The sequence below is a fragment of the Callorhinchus milii genome, unplaced genomic scaffold, assembly GCF_018977255.1.
Source record: "Callorhinchus milii isolate IMCB2004 unplaced genomic scaffold, IMCB_Cmil_1.0 Scaffold10, whole genome shotgun sequence".
NCBI lineage: Eukaryota > Metazoa > Chordata > Chondrichthyes > Chimaeriformes > Callorhinchidae > Callorhinchus > Callorhinchus milii.
In genome coordinates this window covers 6,069,086-6,096,172 of record NW_024704751.1, presented here as the reverse complement: position 1 = coordinate 6,096,172, position 27,087 = coordinate 6,069,086, and the positions used below count along the sequence as shown (strand labels likewise).

The 27,087-nt window shown below is 43.6% G+C and overlaps 1 protein-coding gene across 1 annotated transcript; it reads right to left on the bottom strand.

Moving 5' to 3' along the window:
- Positions 1-25,762, bottom strand: phf12b (PHD finger protein 12b). Its single transcript, XM_042338792.1, has 9 exons — positions 25,540-25,762; positions 24,966-25,147; positions 12,866-12,938; positions 11,342-11,759; positions 8,319-8,439; positions 3,888-4,020; positions 3,157-3,321; positions 1,814-1,972; positions 1-947 (listed from the first exon to the last, which is right to left on the bottom strand). The coding sequence occupies exons 1-9, from the start codon at positions 25,603-25,605 to the stop codon at positions 6-8; spliced, it is 2,259 nt and encodes a 752-aa protein (XP_042194726.1). The 5' UTR covers positions 25,606-25,762; the 3' UTR covers positions 1-5.
- Between the last annotated feature and the right edge of the window lie 1,325 nt (positions 25,763-27,087).

The following is a 27,087-nucleotide window of genomic DNA, read 5'->3' as shown; positions in this document are numbered from 1 at the left end:
CCTAATCAGGAAAATTGTGCACTTAAAACACCCGGCACCTGACACAGAGTTTTATATCCGAGGAACAAGAGTGTGAAACACGCACCTGTAGATGCTGGTGAAAGTAGGTTTCTCGCTGATCCCAAGATTGCTGATACGCTATCAGCCGTGGCTCTGGGGGGAATAATAGCTCTGGTGAGAGCGGAGGGTCCTGAGACCACCTTGGCCATCAAGGTGGCTGGCCGGCCAGCAATCTGCAGCGAGGTGCTGCTCCTAAGCTGCGAGCTGGTGATCTCTGAACTGGCACACAAGTTAGACAGAGCAGCTGCCACGTTGCTCACTGCAACTGGCATTCGCTGCAAGCAAGAGGCGGGCGCTTCCGTGTTCTCTGACTTCAAGAGGCCCACAAAATGATTCTGGAGGTTACTGGCTGCGGGTGGCGTAGCTGGTCTCAGCGGAGGATGGAGCCAGCCCTGTCCGGCCGCTTGGCTTGGCACCTGTGTTAATGGTCCCTTTGGTCTCAGTGTGTCTGCCAGGGGCCTGGAGCAGTCGGACGAAATGGAGCTCGGGAGAGGTCCGTTGACTTTCACCTCCGCTGACAAAGGTCCGTTAGAAGTTCCACTACTTGACACTTTGCACGGGGTCTCTGGATAGAAGCTGCGGGCGGTTTCGTCCCGTGCGATTGCAGCTCCAGACGGCGGGGATGCAGAGGAACCTGAAGAAGAGTTCTGGCTGTTGGTCCCTGAGGTGCACGTAATGTTGCACGATGTGGGAGAGGGCGGGGACGACCGTTTCCTTCCGGCTGCCGGTTGTGCGCCGCTCGAACGGTTGTCCGCTGAACACTGGCCCGTGACACGTGGCTTGACGTCAGCCTTGTCGGTCTGTTCGCTGTCCCAAAATAATGGCATCTGCTTAGCAGATAAATGTTTGAATATGCTACACTGAAGTGCGACAACACTGCGGAGCCACTAGGGAAAAAAACAGAAATAGTTATTTCTGTAAAGAAAAACACAATGAGAGGGGACTATGCATTCAACAAAAAAAACGCAATGGGTGACAGAATTGCTCTTGATATTACAGATAATCAAAGCTCCACTGTTCCATTGCAAATATTGACTAAAAGATAAATAACGTGTACCACGTTTTCTCTCTCCCCTCTTCCCCTGCCCCCTCCACCCAACCACAACAACAAGATTGCATTTATAGAGCGCCTTTCACGTCGGGAGGACATCCCAGATGTGGAGCAGACCGGAGCCAGAGGAACGGAGGGTACGGACAGGTACGTAGGGGGGTAGTAGGTCGGAGAGGTAGGAGGGTGCAAGGCCGTGAATGGCCTTGTAGGTGAGGATGAGGATCTTGAATTCGAGCATCCTCAGAGCTGCATTTAATAACCATCATAGTAATCCTTGCATTTGATATAGCGCCTTAGCATGTCGTCGCAATGTCTCAAAGCGCTTCACAGGATGTACGATGAAGTGGATTGACCTGAGTATTTTGCGGGCAAAACGCGGTAGCTGATTGGGCACAGTGGCATCCTGCAAGCAGTCGTGGATTGAGTGATGGAATGGTGAGGGGAGAGAGATGGTCAAGAAACAGAGAGAGAGAGAGAGAGAGAGATATGGGGGGTGCACTTTCATTTAGGCTGCTGTGCCAGATGCTGGTGTCTTTGGAGGTAGGTTGAAGAACCACCTTGGGAGATGCAAGTAACCACAGGAACAGTCCCACAGCTCCCACCGTCTCCGCAGTCAGGGCTTCAGTTGCATGCAATTCTGTGAGCTAAATGTGGTATTAAAACACAACTCTGACCTCCCTCTGGTCTGTCTCACTGCATTACCTCCTGTTGTTCTCCTTCTGTAGCAAAGTGCTCATAGTTGGAAAGGTGCTTTTGCGACTCACTAGGAGTCTCGTTACATATCAGCTCTCCGTCACGGATTCCTGCCGGGGGAAGGAGAGGGGGTGGATACTGGTACTGGGCTTTAATCGCTTCAGGAACCTAAAATAAGAACACATTGAAATCAGCAAAGGATTACGTTGAGCTTCAAAGGATATAATTAAAGTAAAGCTATGTAAACACCTGTGAACTTGGGTCATTTTACTGTGCTTGCTTTAGTCCAGCTGAGAAATTCTACCTGAAAACATTCAACCCAGTTCTGTGATAATTTAAAAAAAAAAAAATTTCCATTTTGTGGTCCCACTAAAAACAGCACTGAGGCTGAAGATCAAAAACGGACATTTGAAGTACCCTCGACAGCAAGTTCCGCATCTTGTCACAGTACATAGTTACCGAAGCAACCATACTATTCACCTACAAAGAATACGGGCACTGCACTTTACAGAAACTTTGCGAAATGCTGAGGTGTTCGATGTAATCTGTGCTACATCAAATGTAAGAATTTTTATTATTATTATTCAGAACTGACTGTAATATCTCCAGTAAGGTTTTAATTTTAGTCTTTAGTTCAAAGAATACCTGTAAAGGCTTTGGAATTACGTTATATAGTTTGAAAGCAGCTCAGCAGATAGCATTGTGTTGTAGCACCATACAGTGGTAGAATACAGGTTTGCAAACCATCATTCACAGCCCCGAGCTGTTATGCACATGCGTAGGCCAAAACCACACTCTCTTAGCTCACAGCAGTCAGTTTATGAGCAGCTTCTGGTAGACCTGGTAGCAGGTCTGAGTTGCTTGCACGCCACCAGGGGAAAACAAAGAGAGGCCAGGGGGGGAAATGCACTTCAAAGGTAGCAAATCCTACAAGAAATATAGCGTTGGCAATTCCAAGAATGTCTCAACTACTCTTGCATGACTGAGCTTGTATATTTTAGAAAGTAGTAGAAATGGTTTATTCCAATAGTTTGAATAGTTGCAATACATTTATAGCATGTAGTCTGGTGCAGACTATTGCAGTAAGGCACTGAAGATTATAGAGTTGGTTTGGGGTAATGAAGATAATACATGTGTGGGTTAACCAGATCCTGCAAACCAATTCAGGTTACGCTTTAGTGGTGGAAATATACAAAACAGTCCAACAATTATTTCTAAAACGACAAACGGCATCCCAAATATTTTCTGCATAGTGGATTCTAGATTGAATTTTAGCACTATCAAACTAATCACATGGTGTGCTTTTTTTAAAAAACACTAAAGACAAATTGTTATTTGTGGAATTTACTCACCTTCATATATTTCCTCTTTACTTTTTTGACAATTCGGCGATTGGGTGGATGTTTCCTGTGGATCTTGTTTAAGAAGTCTATCTTAACTGCGTGCTGCGATACTCGGTCTTGGAACTTGTCAAATATCCGGCATCTATTGCTTAAGGTCATGTTCTTCTGATTAAGCTGAATGGAAATGACACCAAGTCTTTAAGGAAGGGGGGGGAGGGAAGAGGTTTGAAGATATTTCGTCTAGAAATGATTACAGTAAACTCCTGATAACTCGACCCAGGCTTAACTTGTCACTACCACTTAAGTCATCATGCTGTCAATATCCCGGCCGCAGTCATTTATGTATTCACACATATGCCTAACTCGCCACTTCGGATAACTCGTCACTGATCTCTTTTCCCCAGGAGTGACGAGTTATAAGGAGTTTACTGTAGTTTGTTTGAACTGCACTTCTGATCTTGGGAATCTCGAAGCAAAAAAAAAAAGGATACAAAGTGAATGGGGAAAAGAATGTTGAGGCACGTGAAATAAAGGGGATTTGAAGTTCTCAGCAGTGAATTAAATCAATTTCCCTCCTCTCCCCATCCCAAACTCCCCCCCCCAAAACAATCCAGAGATGTTAGAAAACCTCAGTGCCTTTTTACAGTGCGGTCATTTTAAAACGGGAGTAAATAAGCGCAACTTTCAGTTCACCAATCTAAAATAGCTCAATTGCATTTATAAGTAAATAAATCTCTTACCACTACATGTTCAATGTGATTGGGGCACATCCATCTACCAGTCGGCATAGCAGTGAGAGGTGGATCCAGGCAGTCCATGTGAAATAATAGCGGGCAGTAATCACACTGGACAAGAGGTGCTACTCTGCAACTCCTACAAAAGCAGAGAGATTTGTTGCCAAACCGATGGAACATGACCCAAACATAAGCGTAGGCAACATCAGGTCACTGCCACCCGTCTTTAAATTGAGTTACCGTCAAACTGGAAGGGAATACAGAGTGGGGAACACGAGCATAAAGAACAACAAAAAAGGGGAATGCCCCTTTGTCAAATTAGTTATCTACATACCACATACACACACACACACAATCCCATAGAAGCATACGTTCCCTTTGACCTACACTGTATTTAGATATCCTCCCCTCCGCACCACCAAAGGAATAAACAAATCCTCTGCTCAGTGAGTCAAGGGCTTTGGAACTTTTTTTTAATTTGAGTTCCATGAGAGAACACATGAAACTGGATGTGAGGGAGATGTGCTTCCAAAGCAGATAGAAGCTCTTTCACCAACTGACAAGATGCCACACTCTGCCTCACAGGTACTGAGCCATTAATATTAGTCAACCCTTCTACATCATTTCCTAATCTTTCCAAGCTTTGTTAACTTGACCTGCCATGCCAGATTATTTACCTGGCAAGTGTTATCTCAGTGCTAATTGCGGGTTATATCTGAAATATCAGACATTTAAATGCAGGACGAATTGCATACTCTTGACATCTGGTCACACACTAAACCTGGCACCTGCAAGCTTTTCTGCTCTCCATTGTCGAACAAGCAATGACTTGGTGCCCCTGGGCAAGTTCAGACAGAGGAAACTGGAGCCTGTACTATCTTTGGGTGTGACAAGAACCTGGTGCAGATTCACTCACTCCCCTCCTTCACTTTTCTCTCGATTTTCAAAGACAATCTTTTGGCAATGAAATGGCAACGAAAACAGAGAAAACAATGAGAGAAAAGTGGAAGAATTGATGTTGCCCATTTAAAGGGTATAGGAAAGGCTCTCAAAGTACCTCCAGTCAAAGAATGGGGAACAAGTCTCGACAGCACTGTCGTCGATTTTTAGGTCCCAGTTGCGTTACCCACATGGATAAGAGTTGAACGAGGAAAGCGCTAGAGTTTAAGATTAAAATCTCCTTTGGAACGTGTTGAAAAGCAAACTAACGCAGATCCTCTAATTCCTAAGTATTCTGTCTTAGCAGTTCAAAGTTCTTGCAAAGACATCATGAACTAAAATTTTTGCAATCAATGCAGTAAATGCGGTACAACTTTTAATAAGAGCACAGTGAAATGGAGACTAGTATATCAATCTCAACCTCAATCTATTTGTTCATAGACAGAGGAAGGAAAGGGAGGGAGCCTTTGCCATTAAGTATTCCTGGCGCCCCAATTCCTGAGAAAGAGAAGAAAGATGACCATTGGCGTTATGAAATGCGAGGCTTGTGGAAGGAAGATAATAGAAAATGAGATACTGCACCATTTTAAAACCATTGTTTGATTTGTTGGGACTGAGGAAAAGCTGCTTTAATATTGAAGTGTGGCTTCAATGATGTGCCAATCCAATTTCAAAAATAACACAATTATATCTCATTAAACAACAAGTCCAGTGAAAAGGAACCAAAGACAAAACCACCTTAAAGGGCAGATGCGAGGAAATCACATAATAGTTTGTCAAAATAAATTAAAAGCTTACTGGTATACAAAATGCTGTAAGCACAGCGAGTCGAATGAAATTCACTGAGGTTAACACTGTACAGTGAAGGACAAAACTAGCATGTCAATTTGAATAAAAGAAAGATGATTTGGGGTAAACAATTGAACAATTTGATAGCCATTTTCCCACTAAAATAAGAGATCTTGATTATGCAGACTGCAGAATTCATGACAAAATGTTGAGTTAAAAAAAATTGAGGAACTGAGAAACAATTAAGATATTTCTCTCAGAATAATGAACACTAGTTGAGGTATTTTAGGAATGAGTGAGAGCAGAACAAAGCATTGAGGTCTGATTTCAATATAACAAGGAAGAATATGAGGATGACGTATTAGTAAATCCCATTGGAGATCAGAGGAAATACAAAGGCTGAATGTCAATTCGTAAGAGCGCAGTCATCAAAAGAGACAAGAAGAAGTGGTATCTCCTACTTAGATTTAAGAACGGCACAAAGAAGAAGCTCAGTCTTCGCAAGAGTTGAAACATGCTAATCTTTCCTGTTAAGTGGAGTTCATAGTACTGTGGAGATTCATTTTCAAACAAAAAAGTTTCAGCCTGGAAGCAGTACCAACACCACTCCCACCAACGTTGGACCACAAATGTGCTCCATTTGGATTGCCTTGGTTGCTGTCAGCAGCGACCCACGACATATTTCCTTACAGACAGACATCTCCTATCTAGGTTCTACGAAAAGCCCTTCAACTACAGATTCCTCACAAAACATTAAAAGCCAGTAACACATAAAAGATTCACATCTTACAGTTAATTCCTACAGATAACTGCTTGCCTTTTATAGGTTCCAGAGAGCACTATTTACAAATGTGCATACTGTGAACCTTTCTTATACTAACTTTTACTCTTTAAGATGTTGATCCAAAGAGGTTCCTTTGGAAACGAACAAGTGTGGTGTGAAAAGGAGGCAGACAGACCTAGAACATCCTAAATTTAATCTCTGGTAAATGCTGAATTAGCTGGGGCAGTGGTGTTGGTGGTTGGGGAGAGAAAGAGAGAAAACACATTAAAAAGGCAGATGGTTCAGAATCTATGGCTATACAGCACAAAGCCATGATGTAATAACTCGGCAGATCAAAGTTCACCGATGCCTGGCTAGACAAGCAGCTCTGTTGAAACTGGTGTTTGTAAAAGGAGCCAGCTGCCGAAATTTGAAGCAAGTTATTTTCCTTTTTGTTTCTTAATCCCTAGACTGAGAGAAGCTCTGGGGCAATTGCAGACTTCCTGCACAGCCTGTACTCAGTTTGCACACCTTGACGCCAAAATTAACTCTCATCCTGGAATACAACGGTCTATTATTGTAATTTTAGCCCCATAACACTACGAGATGAACTTAAAATCAAATATTTCACTGATTCTATCCTATTCTTTTCTAACCTATGTGCTTTATCTCTTCTGTTACAACCACCCACCTCCCTAAAATCACCAGTTGATCAAACATCTCAGTTTTATTTCAATTTTGGAGATGGGGGACACATTCTAAAAGTGAAGGCGGGATTGAGATATGAGTCAAAAGGTAATTTTTTTGTCTTATCTGATCAAGTTTCTGACGTAAAGTTCAACACAATCACTTTAGCCATGACATGGTTATTAACCTTTCATTCTTGAGATGCGTTTATTTGATAAAGCGACTTTCACATCTCAAAGCACTTCACAGGATATACTGTAAAGTGTATAATATACTGTATTATAGTATACTGTAAAGACTATTTTGCAGGCAAAAGTACTGGAAACATTCTATGATCCCAGAAGAAAAAGATCAGTCACAGATTGAAAAGTTAGCATATTGTAGAAGTTACTTTAGGTGTCTTGACACTTCTGCTGGTGGACAAAGCTACAGTTCCCCCACTTATAAGGAAATACAATACGGTCCTTTGGGCATAACTGCTGAACTGAGCAGCTTCAGTTTTCTCAAGGAGCTATTTATCACTTATTTTAAGTAAGTTTCTAAATCCAAAGAAATAAGTTAGCAATGACCATCAATCAGCGAACATCGCCACCATTGAAACAGCCCCACACTGTATGCTGGTGCTTCACCAACATTCTGCAAAGTTGGCAGTACAGTTTCTGCCCCCACAGCTTTGCAGACAATGAGCTCCCAAACTGTTGGCAGACATGCACTGAGTGAAAGCTGCACAGCTGGAGGGAGGGAAGGAGGGGGGAGAGAGAGAGCACGCGCAAGAGAGAGCAGGGATAAACCTTACAGATATAAAAAGCAGATGCTTGAATCAGTGCTCCTGCTCAATTGCAGCTCCTAGTGGTGCAAAACAGCACCCCCATGGCTCTCAGCTCACATGAAGAGAGGGGCACAAACTGCATCGGCCTGCCAGCCAGAAAGACCACAGTCAGCTGTATAGTTCCAGTCATACAACGGTTTCCTGAGAAACAACGAGTTGACATACATTCCTCAACAGGTGGCCTGTCTCGTTTTGCAGATGCACCACATCCACATTGTTCAAACCTAACAAAAGAATCTCGGCAAATTTACATACGACTTTTTAAATTGACTAAACATTTTCAAACGTGCAAAAGATCGAATGCCCGAGTGAGCTCGTCACTTCGGAGAGGATTTCTGGTTGCCGTACGCATATTCGCCGTTAGCGGAAAAGTTCGTAGCTAGGGAACGGAGCAGTTTGTAATGCAAGAAAAAAAAAGTTAAATGCCCACCTGTTGCAAATGAAGCAAACTCGGACGGGCAATGGGACTAGGCCATTGTGGTCTAGTTCATGCTGTGCCCTCTTCACATTCTTCCCTGTCGTTTCCTCTTTTCTTCTCCTTTTACTGGTACCTGCATGATACAGTGTGCGTCATTAGCTGCACCAAAGATTGGTTCTGATTTACGTGCCCATTCCATCTTGCTGCGTTGCCCACCCTTTAACTTTCCCCTTGCCATGCCATGAACCTCCAGGTTATATGGCAAGCAGATGGAACCATAAATTCTTCCATGGTTCTGAAGAATTACTCCATCAGGATCCAGGCCAGCTCCCCAGACTTAAATTAGCAACCCCGCGAGTGGAGAACCTTTGGTCAAATCTGAGGACCTGGCTTTGCGGGGCATGTGTCTCCTGCTTCCCCAGTTGGCACTTTCTGCTGCCTTTGGAACAACAAGTGATCCAAGACTGATGGTTTCTGCAGCTAGAACTTTGCCAGAGTGGAAGTGAAAGCTCACGCCACTGACCAACTTTTTACATTAAGTATTTTATATCCATCCATGTTATGCTGTATTGTGCACCATTTAATCCGACAAAGTTTCATAACAATTTCAGTGAAACTTGTATGTTTAGTCCCCACCGTCCAATTAAAAATGCTCTTGCTGCCACATAATCCTTCCTTGCATTTGATATAGCACCTTGTCACGTCATTGAGAAGTCTCAAAGCAGTTAACTGTAAAGTGGATTGACTGTGTATTTTGTGGGCGAAACAAACAGAGTGTCTCAGTAAGACTTCTCCATGACTACTATCAACAGTGCTTGATCACTATCTGACGACACTACTGCCATGTGCGTGAATGGGCAGGATCGGAGTTGGGCATGGCAGTCTACGTAATCAAGAAACCCACTGAGAAGCACTTGCCAGGTTCATCCATTGGGAATTGCTATTTGGGACTGGAGGGTTGCAGGCACCTGTACCTTTGTAATTAATTGCTACCTTCAGAAGAGGGGTGGAGGGGGAGAAGAACCAGAGAAAACTGTGGGAAAAGAAAGTTTCAGTAACTGACCCAGATTTCTTGTCCTGTGGCATGTATTTTACTCTATCAGCTCAGTTTTGGTTAGCACATAGCTGCCTGTTATATACCCCTTTTCAAAAAGGAATGATGTATAATCGATCTCATTTCTCAAATAAAGTAAGATTTTCATAATTATGTAAGTGACAATCCTGGATCAGAGACCAGTGCAAACGCACAATGTTTCCAGTATTAACAATTTCAAAAGATGCAGATGAATTGGACTGTTCTTGCTAAAAATGCATGAAAGCATCTGAATCCAAAGAAGGCAATTCAATCAGTCTCGATGCATAATACAGAGATGCGTACATAGTAATCTGCCCGCTTTGCTGTCTAGTCCCCAAATTGTTGAGGGGAGATTTTCTTTTCTTTGGACAAACTGTAGATGGGTGTGAGGGGTGGGGAGGGGTGGGGGAAAGAGAGAGGGTCCCTTCAAATATAGAATAAGGTCAAAGAGAAAGACACTCCAAGAGAAAGAGGGAGAGAATGAGTGAATGGGAGCAAGACAGAGCAATAGTTAGGAGCGAAAGAGCAAGTGAATTTCCACACGCTATGAAAGAGGGGTTAGATCATCAATTGGTGCAATTTCCAGGCATTTGTAGATAAATGGTCATTCTTTGTGCCAGCAGTAGATTTCAGAAAACATTTCACATTTCATTGAAAATATATTTCTACAATGAGTCAAATTCTAACAAAAATTAATTTAAAATAATTACTTTACCCAAGTTATAATTTCCTGGTGGAAATTTTCTTTTTCTGTACATATCCAAAATCTGTCCTCGTATTTAAGTACAAAACAATTACCACTAAATTTACTGATTGTGTTACGGCACAAAGAACAGCACCATATTATTTTGTGGAGTATAATTTCAAACACCCGTCATTAACGTGAACAAAACTTTTACAGAGCACACTGCAAACAAATAGCCTCAGTCCACTTCTGTGCCGGTTTGGGCATTCGCACTGATACAAAGGGCATACACAAAAGGTTCTCGCAATCTATTCATTTACCTCCCTTCATAAGTGATGGGAATGGCAGTGTTTCCCAAAGTGCAATAATGCTGGACACTTCAATGCCATTAAGAAGCAGTTTTCTAATGCTGTGTACTCCTGAACATTCTTCAACTCTTTACTACAGTAACTGCCACCTGAACAATAATTAAAGCAACTGAAAGCCACCGGTATCTGACTTAGGTGGGTGGCAATAGATTGTCTTAAGTATAACCACAGGCACCTCAGGAGGTAGACTGTCGCTTTTATGTTCAACCTGGAAACTGAATAAACCTGAAAATCAACAATAATATCCTGGCACAAAGCCCATTCTGATGTGACTCTCAATACCTAGTATCATCTGCTTTACACAGCTTTAGCAATTATCAAGACTTTCACAGTATCTTTACTACATTATACTATACCTATTTTAAAACCCACTTTTTTTTCTGGGCCTTTAGCTTGACCCAATACCAACACTTATAGGTGCTGAAATTCAGTGTCAAGTAATTTGTACCGTAGTCTGTTTCCTTTGACAACTGCTGACTAAACGTATTGGTTCATTGTGAAAAGTTACAACTGTACTATACTAAAGTTGCTCAGTGCAAGTTAAGTAACCAACAAACCAGATAATATAAACAGCCTTTCTTTGCACAGGGTCTTTAAAAAGAGTCATGAATGGTGAACAAGAAACTACAAATTACAAATGACATTGTGGTTTGTGTTCTAGCCCAACATACTTTCCGCATGAATCTGGTCCTTAAACGCTGCAGCTGCAAAAAAATGCAGAGTCAATGCATTTTATTGCACAAGGAGTATATTGCACTATATCAAATGCAAGGATTATTCATCATCAGATTCGAAGATTGCCTTTGAATGTCATGAAAGACTGCAACACACTGGTGTTGAACGGTTGTTGCTCTCTGAGCAACCATAAACCTTGTATTACAAGTAGCTACACAGATCCTCCCCTCACCTGGAAGTGCTGTAGTACATGTCAGTTCATTTGGAAGTTGAAACTGGGTTGGATTTCTCTCCAATGCCGCTGCTATGAGCATTTCAAACGGATTCTTTATTTGCGAATATGAGCAGTCCATCTCCATGGTAACACAGTCATCGTCCACGTCGATCAGGTCCTCGTCCAGCTCGTTCTGCTCAGACGTAGGCGTGTCAGTGCTCGCGTTTGACGTCGGTGTGCCTGGCCGGCTGGCTCGCCTTTCCAAGTTCTTTGCTTGCGTTAGTGATCTACAGTTACTTTCCAACCGGGAATCCAAGCTTTTGCTGTGGGTTTTGTCCTGGAACTCCAAGTCCACAGTAGGAGATACTGTCCTTTTAACTGCCTGTTTGTCCATAACCCCATTTACTTGGCCTAGTTTTTCTTTCTTCTCTTGTTTCTGCAATAAGGGTGGGAGTAGTGGGGGGTGGGGGGGAGAAAGTATAACACATGAATTAGTAATCAAAGTCAGCAAGTGGAAGAAGAATGAGAAACATGCTTGTGAGATGTGAAAAAAAGTTTAAAATCTAAATGTTCAGCCAACTTGTCAAAGTCAAAGATTAGAAAACCACAAATTAATCATCATTGACTCATAATAAATCCGATTTTCAATGAGAAAGGGACACTTACAACAACAACAACCTGCATTGCTGTAGCACCCTGCACCCAATATTTAAGGATGCAATTGGGGAAGGGAGGAAATTACGTTGGCAGCGCCTTGTACTGTTCAGCTTGTCCCCATCACTTGACACTGAATTTCAGCACCTCTACATGTACCCATCCCCAAAGACTTAACAGAATTTTAAAAAACGCTAAACAAAGTTCATTACGAACAATTTCCCTGCTGGAAATTGTCAAATCGGACTTAAAATAATTTACAAGTTCCATTTGCCAATTATGGGGCAGAACATGAATATCCTTGCACCATCTGAAATTAGATTTCCTAGTGGATTTTGCTCAATCATTTGCTTCAATGCGAGCAGATGCGAAGACTCCAAAGAAAATCAGTGTCCGTTTGGAAGCTTAAATCTACAAAGTTTTACACAATCCAGCAAATGCTAATGCTCATTCAGTTTCAGGCAGTTGCTCAAAAGTAGCGAGGACATCGCACGTTCCAAGGACAATGGGCTCTGTGACAAGCAGACACTTCCGTGTACGAGATTCAAATCATCCCCAGATGAAGTTCTTAATTTCTGTACTCGAGTTCAACTTGACTCCTAAGCTGCTAGGCGTGCAAGACCAATCTTGGAGATTCCTTTCACATTCCCATCCCACCCCTTTCCTGTGGGTAACATTGCCAAACCTCCACTTGGTGTGAGTTGAACCCCAGAGGAAATTTCTAGCCTCAACGTGAAAAATACCCACTTAGGTGAGATCCTAGAGGGTACCTAACACGGAACAGCATTCAGCACAAATTGCTACTTTCAGGAAAGAAAATTTGGGAATATTCACCCACACAAATTGTCCGTTCCTCCCACCCACTCAAAGGAATGTAACTGTAATTACCTTTCTACGAACTGTGCACCGATGACACATCCAGTCCCCAGGAGGAAGCATCTCCTCACTGAGTGGAGGGTTACTGAAACGACAGGACAGAAAGGAGTTCAGCAGTTGCATTAAAAATAATTCACCTCAGTAGAGATACTCAGCACAATATGAAAGCAAAGTCAGGTCCTGCATTAGTACATTACAAAAGATCTCAAGCAATTGGGAAACATTGGGGTTGTATACTTAGAAGGTTCCCAATGGCACTACAAGTCCTGAACCCAGTAACCCACAGCTAATTACTCTTGCCAACAGATCCAACTGCCAAAAGATGGGATTCTTCAGAGCTGTGCTAACCCTGACCTGCCTGCAGAGTTGGATCTTAATATCCCCAACCTCTGGAATTCCATTCCCCAGTCACTCCACCTCACCCCCTCCTTAGCCTCCTTCAAGTCCCGCCTCAAGACCCTCCTCTTCGACCATGCCATCGGCCACCCCCTTCCCCTCCCTTACCTCCCAACCCCAACCTGAAATGCTGTACTCTGTCCAGCGCCTTGGGACACCCTCCTGACGTGAAAGGCGCTAAACAAATGTAATCTTGTTGTTGTTAATGTCAACTGAATGGCCATCTTCTCTGCCTCAACCCAGCAGACATGTTAATGTCCAGTTTGTTGCTGCAGATTGGGGAAAGTCAGTGGACATGCACAACCATTCCTGTGGCACCCATTTCTGTATTTTCACCCCAGCAATCCAACACGGATACCAGCAGCCTCGAGCTAAATGAGAACAACAACAACAAGATTCCATTTATAGAGCGCCTTTCACGTCGGGAGGACCAGTTCTGCAGCAATCTATAAAGTGAAGCATCAGTTCACTGAACACATCTCCAGTTTATTTACATAAGAAAATCTGTGCAAAATATACTGTGTGCACACCGGTCCAGTTTGTAACCATGAAACTGAGCAAATGTTAGCAGAGTCTACGCTTTATTCTGATGAGTAAGCAACTTGAAACTCTGTTCTTCAACCGTACTCCCAAATTCAATGGGGTATATAGTTTTGCTGTTGATAAGATAGGCAAACATTCTGCAGGGATAATAAAAGATGAATATTTGTACAGCTGAAGAAGTATTGCCAGTTCTCTCAATTCTTCGCTCATCACACTCCGAAAATATATTAGCCAGATTTAAAGTTCATCAGCATCCGATTTAATGAGAAGTACACATGGAATAAAAAGCTTGTGGCAGACTGGTGAGAGTCCAGAATGATCTCCAGTCTTTCATGAATGTTAAATGATTTACCTCTGATAAGGTCTTTCCTCATTCTTTGATGTAGTTTAACTTCTACCAATGGCTGGCAGTCACCCAAAATGGCACAGGAGTAAGGAGATGGAGTGAGGAGAGAAAAAGAAGAGGAGGGGCATTTCTCACAGAACACTATCCCTTTAAGATTCTTCCATTACTACAATAGCTATACACATCAAATAATCGCACCTTGACCTAAATCTGGATTCACATCAGATTGTAATGATGGTAGCAGTTATAGAAAGAGACCAAGTACATGCATTACGACAAGGGCATTGACACCATGATTGGCAGCAACAGCGAGCTTCATACGCGACAACTGAACTACATTCAAGAGAATGAAAGGGACATCAGCGGCAGATAATCCACAGTATCCCCATTTATTCAAACTCCACACAGAAATGGATTCTAAATAACCAGTATGTTATCGCCACCCAACGTTTTTACTCATAGTTGTTTTTACAAAGTGAACTTCGTAAACTTCATCTAATACAGCGTTAGCTTCTCTGCAGACTTGCCTTTGCTACCCAACATTGACGTTTTCCAACCATGCCTTACAATTGGACAACAGAAGATGGGTGTTCAGGTGAAAAGCAAAGCTTGCTAATGCCACAGTACTGCACAGCTGTTCCTGGAATGCAATATCCCAAGGCAGTGGAATTCACCCGGTTTACATTGCAAGATCTCTTTCACAGAACTAGCCTCAACAATAAAAGACGCTTTCATACTACATTTATCCAATGAAATTCGACTGATCATGCACGTGCTGCGTTGAGCTGTGAGAGCAATTTCAATAAAACGTAAACTGAAATTGCATAACACCAAATCACTTCCTTTGGCAATGAAGTCCTTGCATTTGATATAGTACCTTATCAAGTGATTGAGACTTCTCAAAGCGCTTCGCAGGATATCCTGTAAAATGGATCGACTGTATTTTAATGAATCATTGGCCTTTGATCAAGCATGATGCGAACATTCTGTACGAATAAGAGAACATGGTGTGGTCATTCGGAAATCGCCATATTCAAAAACAAGCTTCCCCAATGTTGGACACATAGATTGAACTCTAACTAAGCTTCAATGACCACCGTATCCATTAATGAACAAGGGCTGTGCTGACTCTAGGAACATCTAACAATTTCTTCAAAAGCAAAACAGAAAAGGCTTAAGGCAAAGAAATTCAAGAATTTTAAACTGCACTCAATTCCATAAACCTAGATGATGCATCTGTCTTGGATCCTCATACGTGGATCTCTATTCACATTCCCCACCATCCCACTGTCTGCAATATTCTTTTGGACAGAATGAAAGCCAACAGGAAGCAGAGTCAACAGTGCTCCAGTGTCCATTCCGCAATGCAGAAGTGCTTCAGCAACTTTCCAGCCAAAATCAGATATGGATATCCTGTATCCAACACCACAAGCAACATTACACACATGCATTTTGTTTGAAATTACAACATTCATTACGCCAAAATTGGCAGCATGGTTAGCCTACAATACAGTCACTACAGTTTGCAGTAAATCCTGTGAAGCACTTTCAGACATCCCCGTGTCCCCTATGCCTTAATAAGTATATTGCCAAAGTTAGATGAAACAAAGCATTTGGCACAGAACACTTCCAAATGCCAGACTTCCACTTCCAAAAATAGAAGAGCTTTCTCTTGTTTTAAACAAATTTGCCATCAAAATTCCACTGAACCTCAACATCAAATTCCATCTTGTATAATCTCAACCCCTCGTGAAGAAACATCCATTTATGTGACCAATACCAGAACACAAAAAAAACGGTTCCTTGCCATCAGCCCGTGCACTGAATTTTTCCTCTGGCTCTCTGGAGTGAAGCATAATATCTAGGCTGTAAATTGCTTCCTCCCTGACAGAGCTGTGCTGTGGAGATTTGCATCAGCACCCACTGGTGATGGACAGTGATAGACTGCTCTTTTGAACTATACAAGTGGCCACTCTGCTGCTCGTCTTTAAGCTCTAAACTCTTTTGGGTAGCGGCCAAAACTCTGTGAGACAGTGTGACACAAGAGGTGATTCCATATATTCCGATTGGATGATAACTTCCTCCCACAGACTATGAGTTTAACGGTTTGCCATTTCCTTTTTCGAAGACATAACTTAAATAAGAAAGAGATTTTATTCCTCGTGCAAACATATTCAGAATTCCACAAGCTTCTTTCCCCAAACCAGCCAGATGTGAACATTTTGATCAATCAAATTATCCAAACAAATAGCTCTTCCACTCCAAACACTGTGGAGCTCACAGATGAGTGTTCCAAGAACAACTGCAATCAAGGAACATCTAGCATTACTACAAAAAAACACATCCACCCCCTAGACAAAAACGTCAGCAGCATTCCATTGTAGAAGCACAAAGTAATCCTTTCCAGAGAATAGGTGGAACAATAGAAACTGAGTGGATGACCTAAAAAAATAATAATCCTTGCATTTGATATGGTGACGGAAACCTCTTAATGTGCCTCACAAAGAACTCGTGTCAAAGGCACTTTCCCGAAGCATGCTCTTGTTTTTGCCGATCGGAATCAAAAACATTAATGGTGGCTTGGTTTAACATGTTGCTGCATCCAAGAGAAATATGCGATTTATCAATTTAAAGCAGTTGCACACAATCAATCTAAAATGTTATTCGATAAGAGCGGGGGAGTGGGACTAGGTGGATAGCTGGTAAAGGCACAATGGGCTGAATGGCCTCCTTCTGTGCTGTATGAATCTATGATATGCATTTGGCGAATCCATTAAGTTGCGATGCTGCCTCCTCACATTACAGTGGCCTAGCTTTGCCATCAGTTTGTAAACTGGTACTCAGGATTCTAGTCTTAAAGGATGATTTATCAACTTAGTAACTTTCCTTACTCCACATGCCCCTGTTTACCTAGCAGTAAGCAGGTTGTCAGTCGATTGGCGGATCGCTTTACCGAGGGCAATAATTCCTTCAATTAATCCACAATCGTTTGTGGGACACTGCAATGCGCAATTGGCTGCCGTGTTTCGCCCACAAAATATACAGTCAATTCACTTTACAGTCTGTGAAGTACTTTGAGATGTCTCGAAGATATGATAAGGCTCTATATCAAATGCAAGGATTATTATTATGATTTCTTCTCGAGGCCTAAAATACACATATTTCATTTAGATACAGAAAAAGGACATTCAGATTTTGGAAGCTACTGTTGCTCCATGTCCTATTTGATAAAAATTCTGAACAAAACCACATTAGTTAAGCAAACTTTAGCTCTTCCAGGTAACCCTCAAAGTAACAAGTACTAGATTGAGTTACAGGTTACATTCAACGCTACAAACCATTACATCACCCAAACTTTTTAATCCTTATTCTAAGGATATCCTGTTACATGAATTCATTTCCCCCTTTAGTACCTTGCTGTATTCATTTTATTTGAGTAAATAGTCTTATCTGGACATGAAATCTTCAACAAGAAACCAAATCTAAAACGTTCCACCAGCTCATGATGTGCTAAATTAACAGCCTATCATTTGCAGAGAAAGGAGTTTCTTCTAGTTTCCTCCTAGTGCAATTGGGCTGCCGCATTTGCCTACAAGAATACAATCACTTCACAGTAAGCCCTTGGAAGCACTTTGAGGCGCCGTCCTGACACAAAAGGTGCTTCACCAAACGTAAGGATTATTATATAGATTATAATCATCAAAGAGGCATGGTGTTTGAGGCTTCAACAGAGGTAGGACATTGGGTTTTCATGCATAGGTCTTCATGTACTGAGTTAATTCTCTGCCATTTCCGCAGAGGATTGGATGGGGGTGGGGAGAAGAGGAAAAGAAAGACACTGTATGCAATCATTCATACACAAAGGGGAGAGCAAGTCCAAGTGCACTCAAGCACATCCATGTAAACACTTATCCAATAGCATCATTAGTGGAGGCTTTGGATCAAGTTGCCTCATTGACCAATCTCACAGCAGGAGATGATGCATAGATTGGATGAACTGAAACAGGAGAATGTGGGAGGAAATCGACCTTTTATAAATCACCTTCATTTATTAAAATAATAATAAATTGGTCACTTCAATCCACGACTGTTTGCGGGACATGACTGTATGTGATATTCTGTGAAGCGCTTTGAGACGTCTCGAAGATGCAATAAAGCACTATATCAAATTCAAGGATTATTATTAGCAAATTTATGCAGAACTGAAATTGCTATCATCCTTGTCTAGCCTGGTTTGAGGGACCAAATCAAATGATGGGAGTCATGATCATGATCCAACTTTGCCAATTTACATAGAACAAACATCCTACTCACACTTCAGTGGATGAGTAAAAGAAGAAAGAATGTAATATATTCGTCTCCACAGCAATTTGGTCCAAATCCTGCTCAGATCTAATAATTCAAGAGTCAATTTAACAGCATTAAACCTTTTTTCGTGAGCCACGTGCACTTTTGCATTGAGGTGGTCAATAAAGGTGGAACACTTAATTTACAACAACTTGGATTTATATAGCACCTTTCACGCGAGTAGTATCTCAGAGCACTTCAATCATATCCTGGAAATGCAAGCGTGCCAGTTGATTCAAACTGGTCCAGCCTTTGCCAGTTAATCCTTTTAAGAGTGATGTTTTATATGCAATCACTGTACACCTTAAAAGAGTACATGCAGCTAGAATTGCAGGAAGTACTCATCAGTTACACAGTTAAATTACAGCCTTTTAAAGTATGATTTTCCCCTTTTATATACCTCTCTGTATGATACTCTGGCCTTACACACGTGATTGTTCCCAGGCTTCCGTTGCTCTTAAGTAGGGCAGTGAGTGTGAACCTCATTCTCCCTTTGAAAGCTACGTCTTAGCCTCCACTCCGCAATCAACAAATCAATTTTGACAGACACAGAGCACTGTATTCCCTTCATCAAAAACACACAGAGTTGGGTGAATTCTTACAAACTAGTAACACAAAGCTTCATTCTTTCACGTGCAAAAAAGACTTTACCTAATCGAGCCTTTGTGGTACATTCCATACATTGGTTAAAGATTTTTTTTAAAAGCAGTACTTTCAATTTAAAGCTCCCAAATCGAACACAACTTAAAATGTAAAAAATCATCCAGTTGGACAACTTTTATTCACCAGCAACACTTGTGCATTACTTGGTCACAGGCTTCCAATCAGCATCAAAATACTTTTTGGTAATCATCCAACAAACAAACTAACCGAGATCTCTTTGCTAATGAAAGATCGATGCAAGATTACACGGCACGAAGAGGTAGCTAAAGCCGGTTGCACAGCCCTGAACTAAAATGAAAATAATCACAAGGAGGAAACGCTGACATAAAGCAAGAACAATCCTTAAGACTTTGCCAGAACTTTATTACTTTTACAACAGAGTTCAATCAATGCACTTCGCCATGAATAAGCAAACAGCTCAGACAATAAATTAAAAGGTTTTAAAGCACAAAATCTTAATCATCTGATGGATGAGGTTTAACAAAGTTCTACAAGATTACAGTATATCTAGATCATCGGGCACAATCCAACTTTAGATAACTATTAGAAAGAAGGAGTATTCTTCACAACTTATTGTGCTCATTTAACTGACACTCTCTCCCAAAACACAGCTGCACACAAACTATGCAGTTTCCTCAATCAGGTGGAATCATTTGATCTGTAACGGACTCATTGTGTCTAATAATAATCCCTCCAAAAACAAAATGGTCATTTGCAATCCACGACTGTTCGTGGGACACTACTGTGTGAAATAAGTTACCGACCTGTAGCTCTCTAGCAAGATTATGTCTGTAGCTAACAGTTCAATGCTATATCCTCTGATTCTTCCCATTACTATCTTCCCCAGAGGTCTGTTTTCCTTCCAGTTTGTTGCTTCAACATTAATGTAAGAGGGTTGCTGCAAAACCCACCACAGGAATAGGAGTGGTATACTAGTGTTTGACAGAGTTGATGCGCATACTACATACATGCAGTCATAATGGAAAATGCCCAGTTTTACGTGTGGCTGTCTGTGACTGTGTATTTGGGGAGATGATATCAGTTAAATGAACACAATAAGTTTGAAGAATACCCCTTCTGTCTAATAGTCATCTAAAATTGGCTTGTGCCCAATGATCTAGAGATAGTCTAACCTTGGAGAACTTTGTTAAACCTCATCCATCAGATGATTAAGATTTTGTGCTTTAAAATCTCCTCCACTCATCATCAAATCCTTTGTGACCGTCAATATCTAGGATGGTGAGCCCTCAGGGCACATAACCTTAATTTCCCTAGTAGTGCAAAGGTTGAATCACATAAACGCGTCATGAACTATGATAGGGCAACCAAAATCTCATATTAAAAGGGTTTCTTCACACGTCTTGTAACCACAAGTTATCATCTCTTACTTCTACACTCTTAATCCTTAATTTATCGACATTCCTAGCCTCATTATCTCCCATGATCTCAAATGGAGGGCTCCATTATAAAGCTACCTCTAAAAGGGTCAAGCTTCCCTTTTTTGTACCGTAATGCTTCTTTTACCCTGACGAATGTATGAACGTCAAATCTGTCAAAGGATACCGCTCCCATTCCTGTGGTAGGTCTTGTGGCAACCCTCTTGCATCCCTGGACAGTTTATAGGAAAAAGTTCACTGCCAAATAGGCCTTCCTGTCAACTATGGTTTTTGATCTCTGCCCCAATAGTAACCTTTCCAGCTTTCTTCTAGTACGTCAATAGTACTGTTCATATCACCTAAACCCCTTGGACTCGGAAACGTGTTACTTACTTTCAGTGTGTAAATAACAGTGCACCTTCCTCTAGTCATAAAATGTAACCTGGCCCAATTATACTGTCCCATTCCCAGCTGCTGACAGCTGGATAATGAATATGTTTACTGTTGCCTTTACATGATTACAATATCTGAAATAGTTAACTTTTTTGTGGTATTAACTTAAACTAGAATCAGAAATGTACCCCAAGGGCAAACGGTAGCTTCCACTTGTTCAATTATACATTCATACAATTATTTTGCATTCATGAACAGATCCTCAAAATGTTTTTTGATTTTCCATCGGCTTTGTATTGTCTGCAAATTGCATATACTGTCAGAAGCATTTCTCAGCTTCCCTTTTATCTATGCAGTAGAAGTGGTTACAGGTTAGTAATGCGTGTATTATTATCGTTTATATGGGGAACAAGACTGCAACAGAGCATTTGAAACAGAAAGGGGAGGCTTTGGATGTTATCTCTGAATATTGAAAAGATTTGAGTTTTTCACAAAAACAACTTTCATAAAAACTGCGCCAGAAAGAGGTCGGAAGGCAAGCTTATGAAGTGGAATTACAGACGGGTATAAAACGGAAAGAACATTCCAAGACTTATAACATCTGGTTTACATGTTTGATTTTGTGGCAGAAATGCTCTTGCAATTCAGAGTTGAAAATCATTGCTGCCGCTGATGGTTAGCGACTTTCGGGAAGCTGGAACTTTCACCATTTAGTAGGTTACAGAATAAAGCAAAATCAAAACATCAAAATAAAGCCCATTTCTCAAGTATTCAACGTAGCTCCCAAACTCCCGAGAAATTTTTCAAACATTACTGACCACAAATTTCAAAGACTACATTAATATCAGGTGTAATTTTATGCAGGTGTTGAATTCTCTATACTATATACATTTTTTTTTAATTGTAGTCAAAGAATAGGAGAGCAATAGGAATGAATGAACGGACAAAGTGCAGTTTCACTAGTTAAATTTGTGTTTCACAAAGCAAAATTAGGCCCTGTAAGCACACCCAACTTTTCAAACTTTTCCCATACTACTCCAAAATTGCCAGCATTTACCTTTAGATTCCGTCATTAACAATACGAGAGCAAAAATCTAAGCTGCAAGGCAAATGTACAGGCCTGGCTATAAAAATACAGTTTCAAGATGCGTGTGACCCCGAACTAAAGATTTTACTGTTTACTTTCTAAAATGGTGCATCTGGAACTACTGAAATGTTGGTTAAATTAGATAATTTTAAGAATTCAAAGCCATCCAGGCTCAAGTATTTAACTTGGCAAAGTGCACAGTAATGAACTAATTGCCCCCTGGCATTGTTCTTGACACACAATACCATCAGTGGATCACCTAAGGACTCGGTTAGGGAAGGATTCCTGAAGTAGTATGTCATTTCTACGATTCTTGAAATGAACATATTATGGCTTTTTCTGAAAACAGTGGCTCCCTGGTCCATAATTTTTCCTTTGAAACCACATTACTTCCCAGCCTTTGAAACAAAAACTTAATAATGGCAAAACTCATTCAGGGACATTTGCTCTCCAAAAATGTCTTCCTCTCCAAGATATGTTGTCTCCCCAGTGCCATAGATAATAAATATTACACCCCTCGAAAAATCAGATCCTTATTTGTTCTTAAAAGAGCCACAACACCCAAGCCTCTGCATTATGGAGGATATGGGTCTAATCAACATAAATAAAATAACCCTAATTATTCAGACAAGGTAATGCAGTACACAAGGCACCCAAAGTCTCAATTAGTCACTTCCACACTGCCACTCTCTGAGCCTTATCCTTTCAAATATAGAAATAATTCCTTTTTTTTAAAAAAATTGTTGAAACAATGTGAACAATTTAGATTGCTCAAAGCATTAACGGTAAATTCCAATCCTTACAAACACACCTTCCCATCAAAGTGACAAGAGGATAATACTGCTGACAATGAACACACCTTTGCACCCTCTGGTGTTCTAATGCATTCCACTCTCTAATAATGTTTGCATTTGATATAGCGCCTTATCGGGTCTTCTAGACGTCTCAAAGCATTTCACAAACTATACTGTAAAGTGAATTGACTGCATATTTTGTGGGACAAAACTCACAGGAGAAAGTTCAGAGCAAGACTGACAATTACCACTGTAATAAAACATAGGGAAGAGTGGAAGTGAGGGGGAAGCAGGAGGAGATAGGTGACCAAAGGCCCAGAGATGGCTTTTAGAAGGGTTTTAAAAGTAAGAGAGAGTGAGTGCGAACTGGAGGGGTTGTGGGAGAGTTCCACAGATCATGGGAAAGTATCTGAAAACTCAGTCACCAATGGTGTGCTGACTCGAACGGGGTGGAGAAACGTACAACATGCTAAGTTAATAGATCGTAAGGTGTGGGACTAGTTTTAATATAAATTGAAATTAGCTCCAATTGATTCTTAGTAGGTTATTACATGTCAGTTGAAAAGCAATATTCTTTTGACAGGATGCTCATTACACCCCATACATTTTACAGAGCTCCCTGAACATGTATGGATTGAAGAAATGTTTGCTTTTGCACAGAAGGGTTCCGGGGAAGAGGCTGGTGCTGAACTTCTAGAACTACAACACCGTCTGTTTACACTGTAACAGATTTCTTTTGTGAAGTAAAAGTCGCACCGAAGTTTTTCTTTCCTGCCAGGAAAGGAAAACTTTGGTGCGACTTTTACTTCACACACAAAAAAATACAACACACACACCACACACACAGAGTCTAAATGCCATTGAGGCTGATGACTTCAGAGACAATTGCATCCATGGAGAAAGAAAAACTAATCTCTTACAAATGCCACCATAGCCACCAAAGAGTGGAGGAGGGCATCATACACCAGGAAGCAAAAAGCTTTGAGGGAGGGAGAGGAGAAAGCAAATCTAGAACCTGATACCCTACCTTCTTTCTCTCTCTCTCCCCCCCCTCTCTCTCCTCCCCCCTCCCCACTCTCTCTCTCCTCCCCCCCTCTCTCTCCCCTCTCTCTCTCCTCCCCCTCTCTCCCCTCCCCCCTCCCACTCTCTTCCCTCCCCTCCTCCTCCTCCTCTCTCCCCCCCCTCTCTCTCCTCCCCTCTCTCTCTCCTCCCTCCCCCCCCCCCCCATCAGGTTGGCCTGAAAAGCCCGCTCGACGTCTTTTTCCAGGACGACGACAATTCGGTCCAGAACCACAAGGCTTCCCCAACTCGGCCCGAATCCCAAACGTGGACTCGCCCCCCCCCCCCCCCCCAACCCCGAAGCAGAGGGAAGGAAGTCAACCAAAATGGCGCTCCGCATCTAAAATATCATTTAACCGGAGGTCGCCATGTTGTCTATTTGCAAACAAGAGACAAAGTGGAGGAAGAGGAGAGAGGAGAGGGGGGGGGGGGGAGGAGAGAGGAGGGGGGGGAGGAAGGAGGGGGGGGAGAGAGGAAGGAGGGGGGGGGAGTATCGGCATCCGCCTGCGTGCAGGGAGGGAGGGAGAGAGAGAGAGTCTCTGGGTTTGTTCACAGCAGCAACAACCCCCTCTCCCCCTTCTCCTTCACCACAAAAACCCATCTGCAGGGCAGCACCACAAGCACCTGGAGCCCAAACCTGGGGGGGGGGGGGTTGTCAGGAGGCCGGGGCCGACCTCGCCTAGATCCCCGGGAGAGGTTAACCCCTCCCTTCCCTTCCCACCACCCTCCCCCCCCCCCCACTCACTCCCTTCCCGGGCTTCCGTTGAAGGCCAGCCCCAGGCTTTTGCGGCCCTCCTGGCTGAGCCCCGGCAGCCGCTGAACGAGGCAGAGAGGAGGAAGGCCTCCCCCCCCCCCAACAAAAAAAAACACACACACGCACACCAGCAGCAGCCGGATCCGAGCCCGTTCGCACCGGGGCCTTGGCTTTCCCCTGCGGGCGGCGGTGATGGCGACGGTGTGGGGGGGAAGGCCTGGGCATTGCCACCACCACCCCCCTCCCACCCACCACCACCCCAGCCGCACGGTCGGTTGGGAGCAATGCTCAGCGCCCAGGAGGAAGGCGTAGGGCCACACACACAGAGAGAGAGAGAGAGTGAGAGTGACTGACCAGCACTGGAGGTGGAAGGCTGCCGGACAGTGGTCGCAGCAGAGCAGGTCCCCGCCCTCCTTACAGCTGTCGCAGGTGTCGTGGTTGGTGGCCCGGCCGCTCCTGCGTGGCTCCTTCTCCAGCCTCCTGGCCTTCTTGTCGCTCTCGTCGCTCTTCGGGGGAGCCAGCAACGCTTGGATCTTCTGCAGACGGGGTGGGAGGGGGGGAGGGTTTGAGCGGGAGAGGGAGAAAGAGAGAGAGAGAGGCCTTGGCTTTAACACACACTAGAGAAGAGAGAGAGACCGCCACACAAGCCACGTTGAAGAGAAAGCCCCCCCCCCACACACACACACACACAGCTCATTCCTGACCCCCCCCCCCCACCCACCATTTAACAGCACATTCATCATTGTTGTTATTATTATTCATTCTGTTACGTCTTTTAACAATGCTTCGAGCCAGATTAAGATGGTTGTGCCACCCCTTCTCCCATCCCCACACCCCCCCCCCTCCCTTAGCTTCTTCCTATTGCAAAAATATATTTCATACATACACATATATATATAATACTACACGCGCCGAGGCTGAAACTCACCTCCATCAACCCTCCAGAGGTGTCCAAGTCGTACACAATCGTCTTGGTCTCCATTTTATCCCACATTCAAAACGCCGCCGCTTCCAGTCTCTCCTTTTCTTAAAAAAAACCTTCTCTTCCCTCCCTTCCCCACCTCTTCTCTCCTCCCTTTCTCTCTCTCTTTCTCTTTTTTCTTTTGCCTTGTTGCTTGTGGAGGGCTGGGATTTTTTTTTTGGGTGGGGGTGGGGAGGGGGGGGGAATGGTTGTTAACAATTTTTTTTCCAAATCAAACGTATATAAAGAAAGAGAAGAGGTGGCAAATCGTGTGGGGGGGGACTGTCAGTATTTATGGCTGCTGTCGTTCTTCACCCTCACCCCCCCACCAAAAAAAAATGCTTTCCTATATTGAGAGAGACAGCCAGACAGCAGCAGGTCCTGAAGCTTGCTCTGCTCTTCCTTTCCTTCTTCAGGGCTCGATCCTTTGGCGGAGCAGACGTACACACACACACACACACACGCGCTGCACTCTGAGAGAAATAATCCCTGGTTGAATTCCCAGACAAGCAGTGGAGGAGGAGGAGGAGGAGGGGGGGATTATGTATACAAACAAAAATCACCTTCAACCTCCTCTCTCTCTCTCATATATATATATATATATGTGTGTGTGTGTTGTGTGTCTCTCACAAGGGCCTTCCCCACCCGAGTCAGTCAGTCAGTCAGTCCGCAGCCGCTTTTACATTCACTGGGGTCCGGGGCAGCAGCAGCAGCAGCAATACCAGGCCTCGGCCTCGGCCACGGCCTAGCTGACACGGAGCCCTCCTCGAGCCGGCGTAACAAGAAGCCCGTCGAACCGCTCCGCTTCCATCCGTGCGAACAGGGAAACGGGCAGCTCCGGGGGGGGGGCGGCGGCGGCGGCGGCGGATGGGCTGAGGTGCGGTGAGGACGAGGAGGAGGAGAAGAAGACGGCGGCGGTGATGATGATGGCGGTGGTGGTGGTGATGATGGTGGTGGTGGCGCGGAACCGTTTCCCCGCCGGTGATACTCCTCCTTCACGCCGCAGGTCGCAGGCCCGGCGAGCAGAGGCGCTCGGTCCGACACGACGGTGCCCGAAGCAGACGCTGGAAGCCCCCGCCAGCCGTAAACACAAACCCCGCGGCCGCCGAGCTCTCGCCTCACATTTTTTTCTCCCCCCGCCTCCAACTTGGCGCAAACTTTCCACACACACATCACACGCACTGCGCAGGCGCCGCGACGCCGACACCGCCCGCCTCTCTCTCTCTCCCCCCCCCCCCGCGCGCGCCTTGACTCCGCGGCGCGCACGCGCACGGGAAGCCGGGCGGGTCACACCGAGCAGGCGCGAGCTCGGTTGCTCTCTTTTTTTTTTTCCCTCGCCCAACTGCGCACGCGCGAGGTGGGCGCAGGAGGAGGAGGTGGTGGTGGTGGTGGGGGGGGGGGGGCTGGAGAGCGGCTCCCACCGCGCAAGCGCGTGAGGTCACGATTCACCCGCCGCCGGGAGGGAGGGAGGGAGGGGGGAAGATCCTTTACTGCGCACGCGCGCTTTCTCGCTCG

Coding starts and splice junctions, on each gene's coding strand:
- phf12b (XM_042338792.1), bottom strand. CDS start 25,605: ATGTGGGATAAAATGGAGACCAAGACGATTGTGTACGACTTGGACACC. Junction 11,760..12,865: donor GGTGCACAGTTCGTAGAAAG/GTAATTACAGTT, acceptor CCCTTATTGCAG/AAACAAGAGAAGAAAGAAAA. Junction 4,021..8,318: donor GTTTGCTTCATTTGCAACAG/GTGGGCATTTAA, acceptor CTGCTTTTGTAG/GAGTTGCAGAGTAGCACCTC.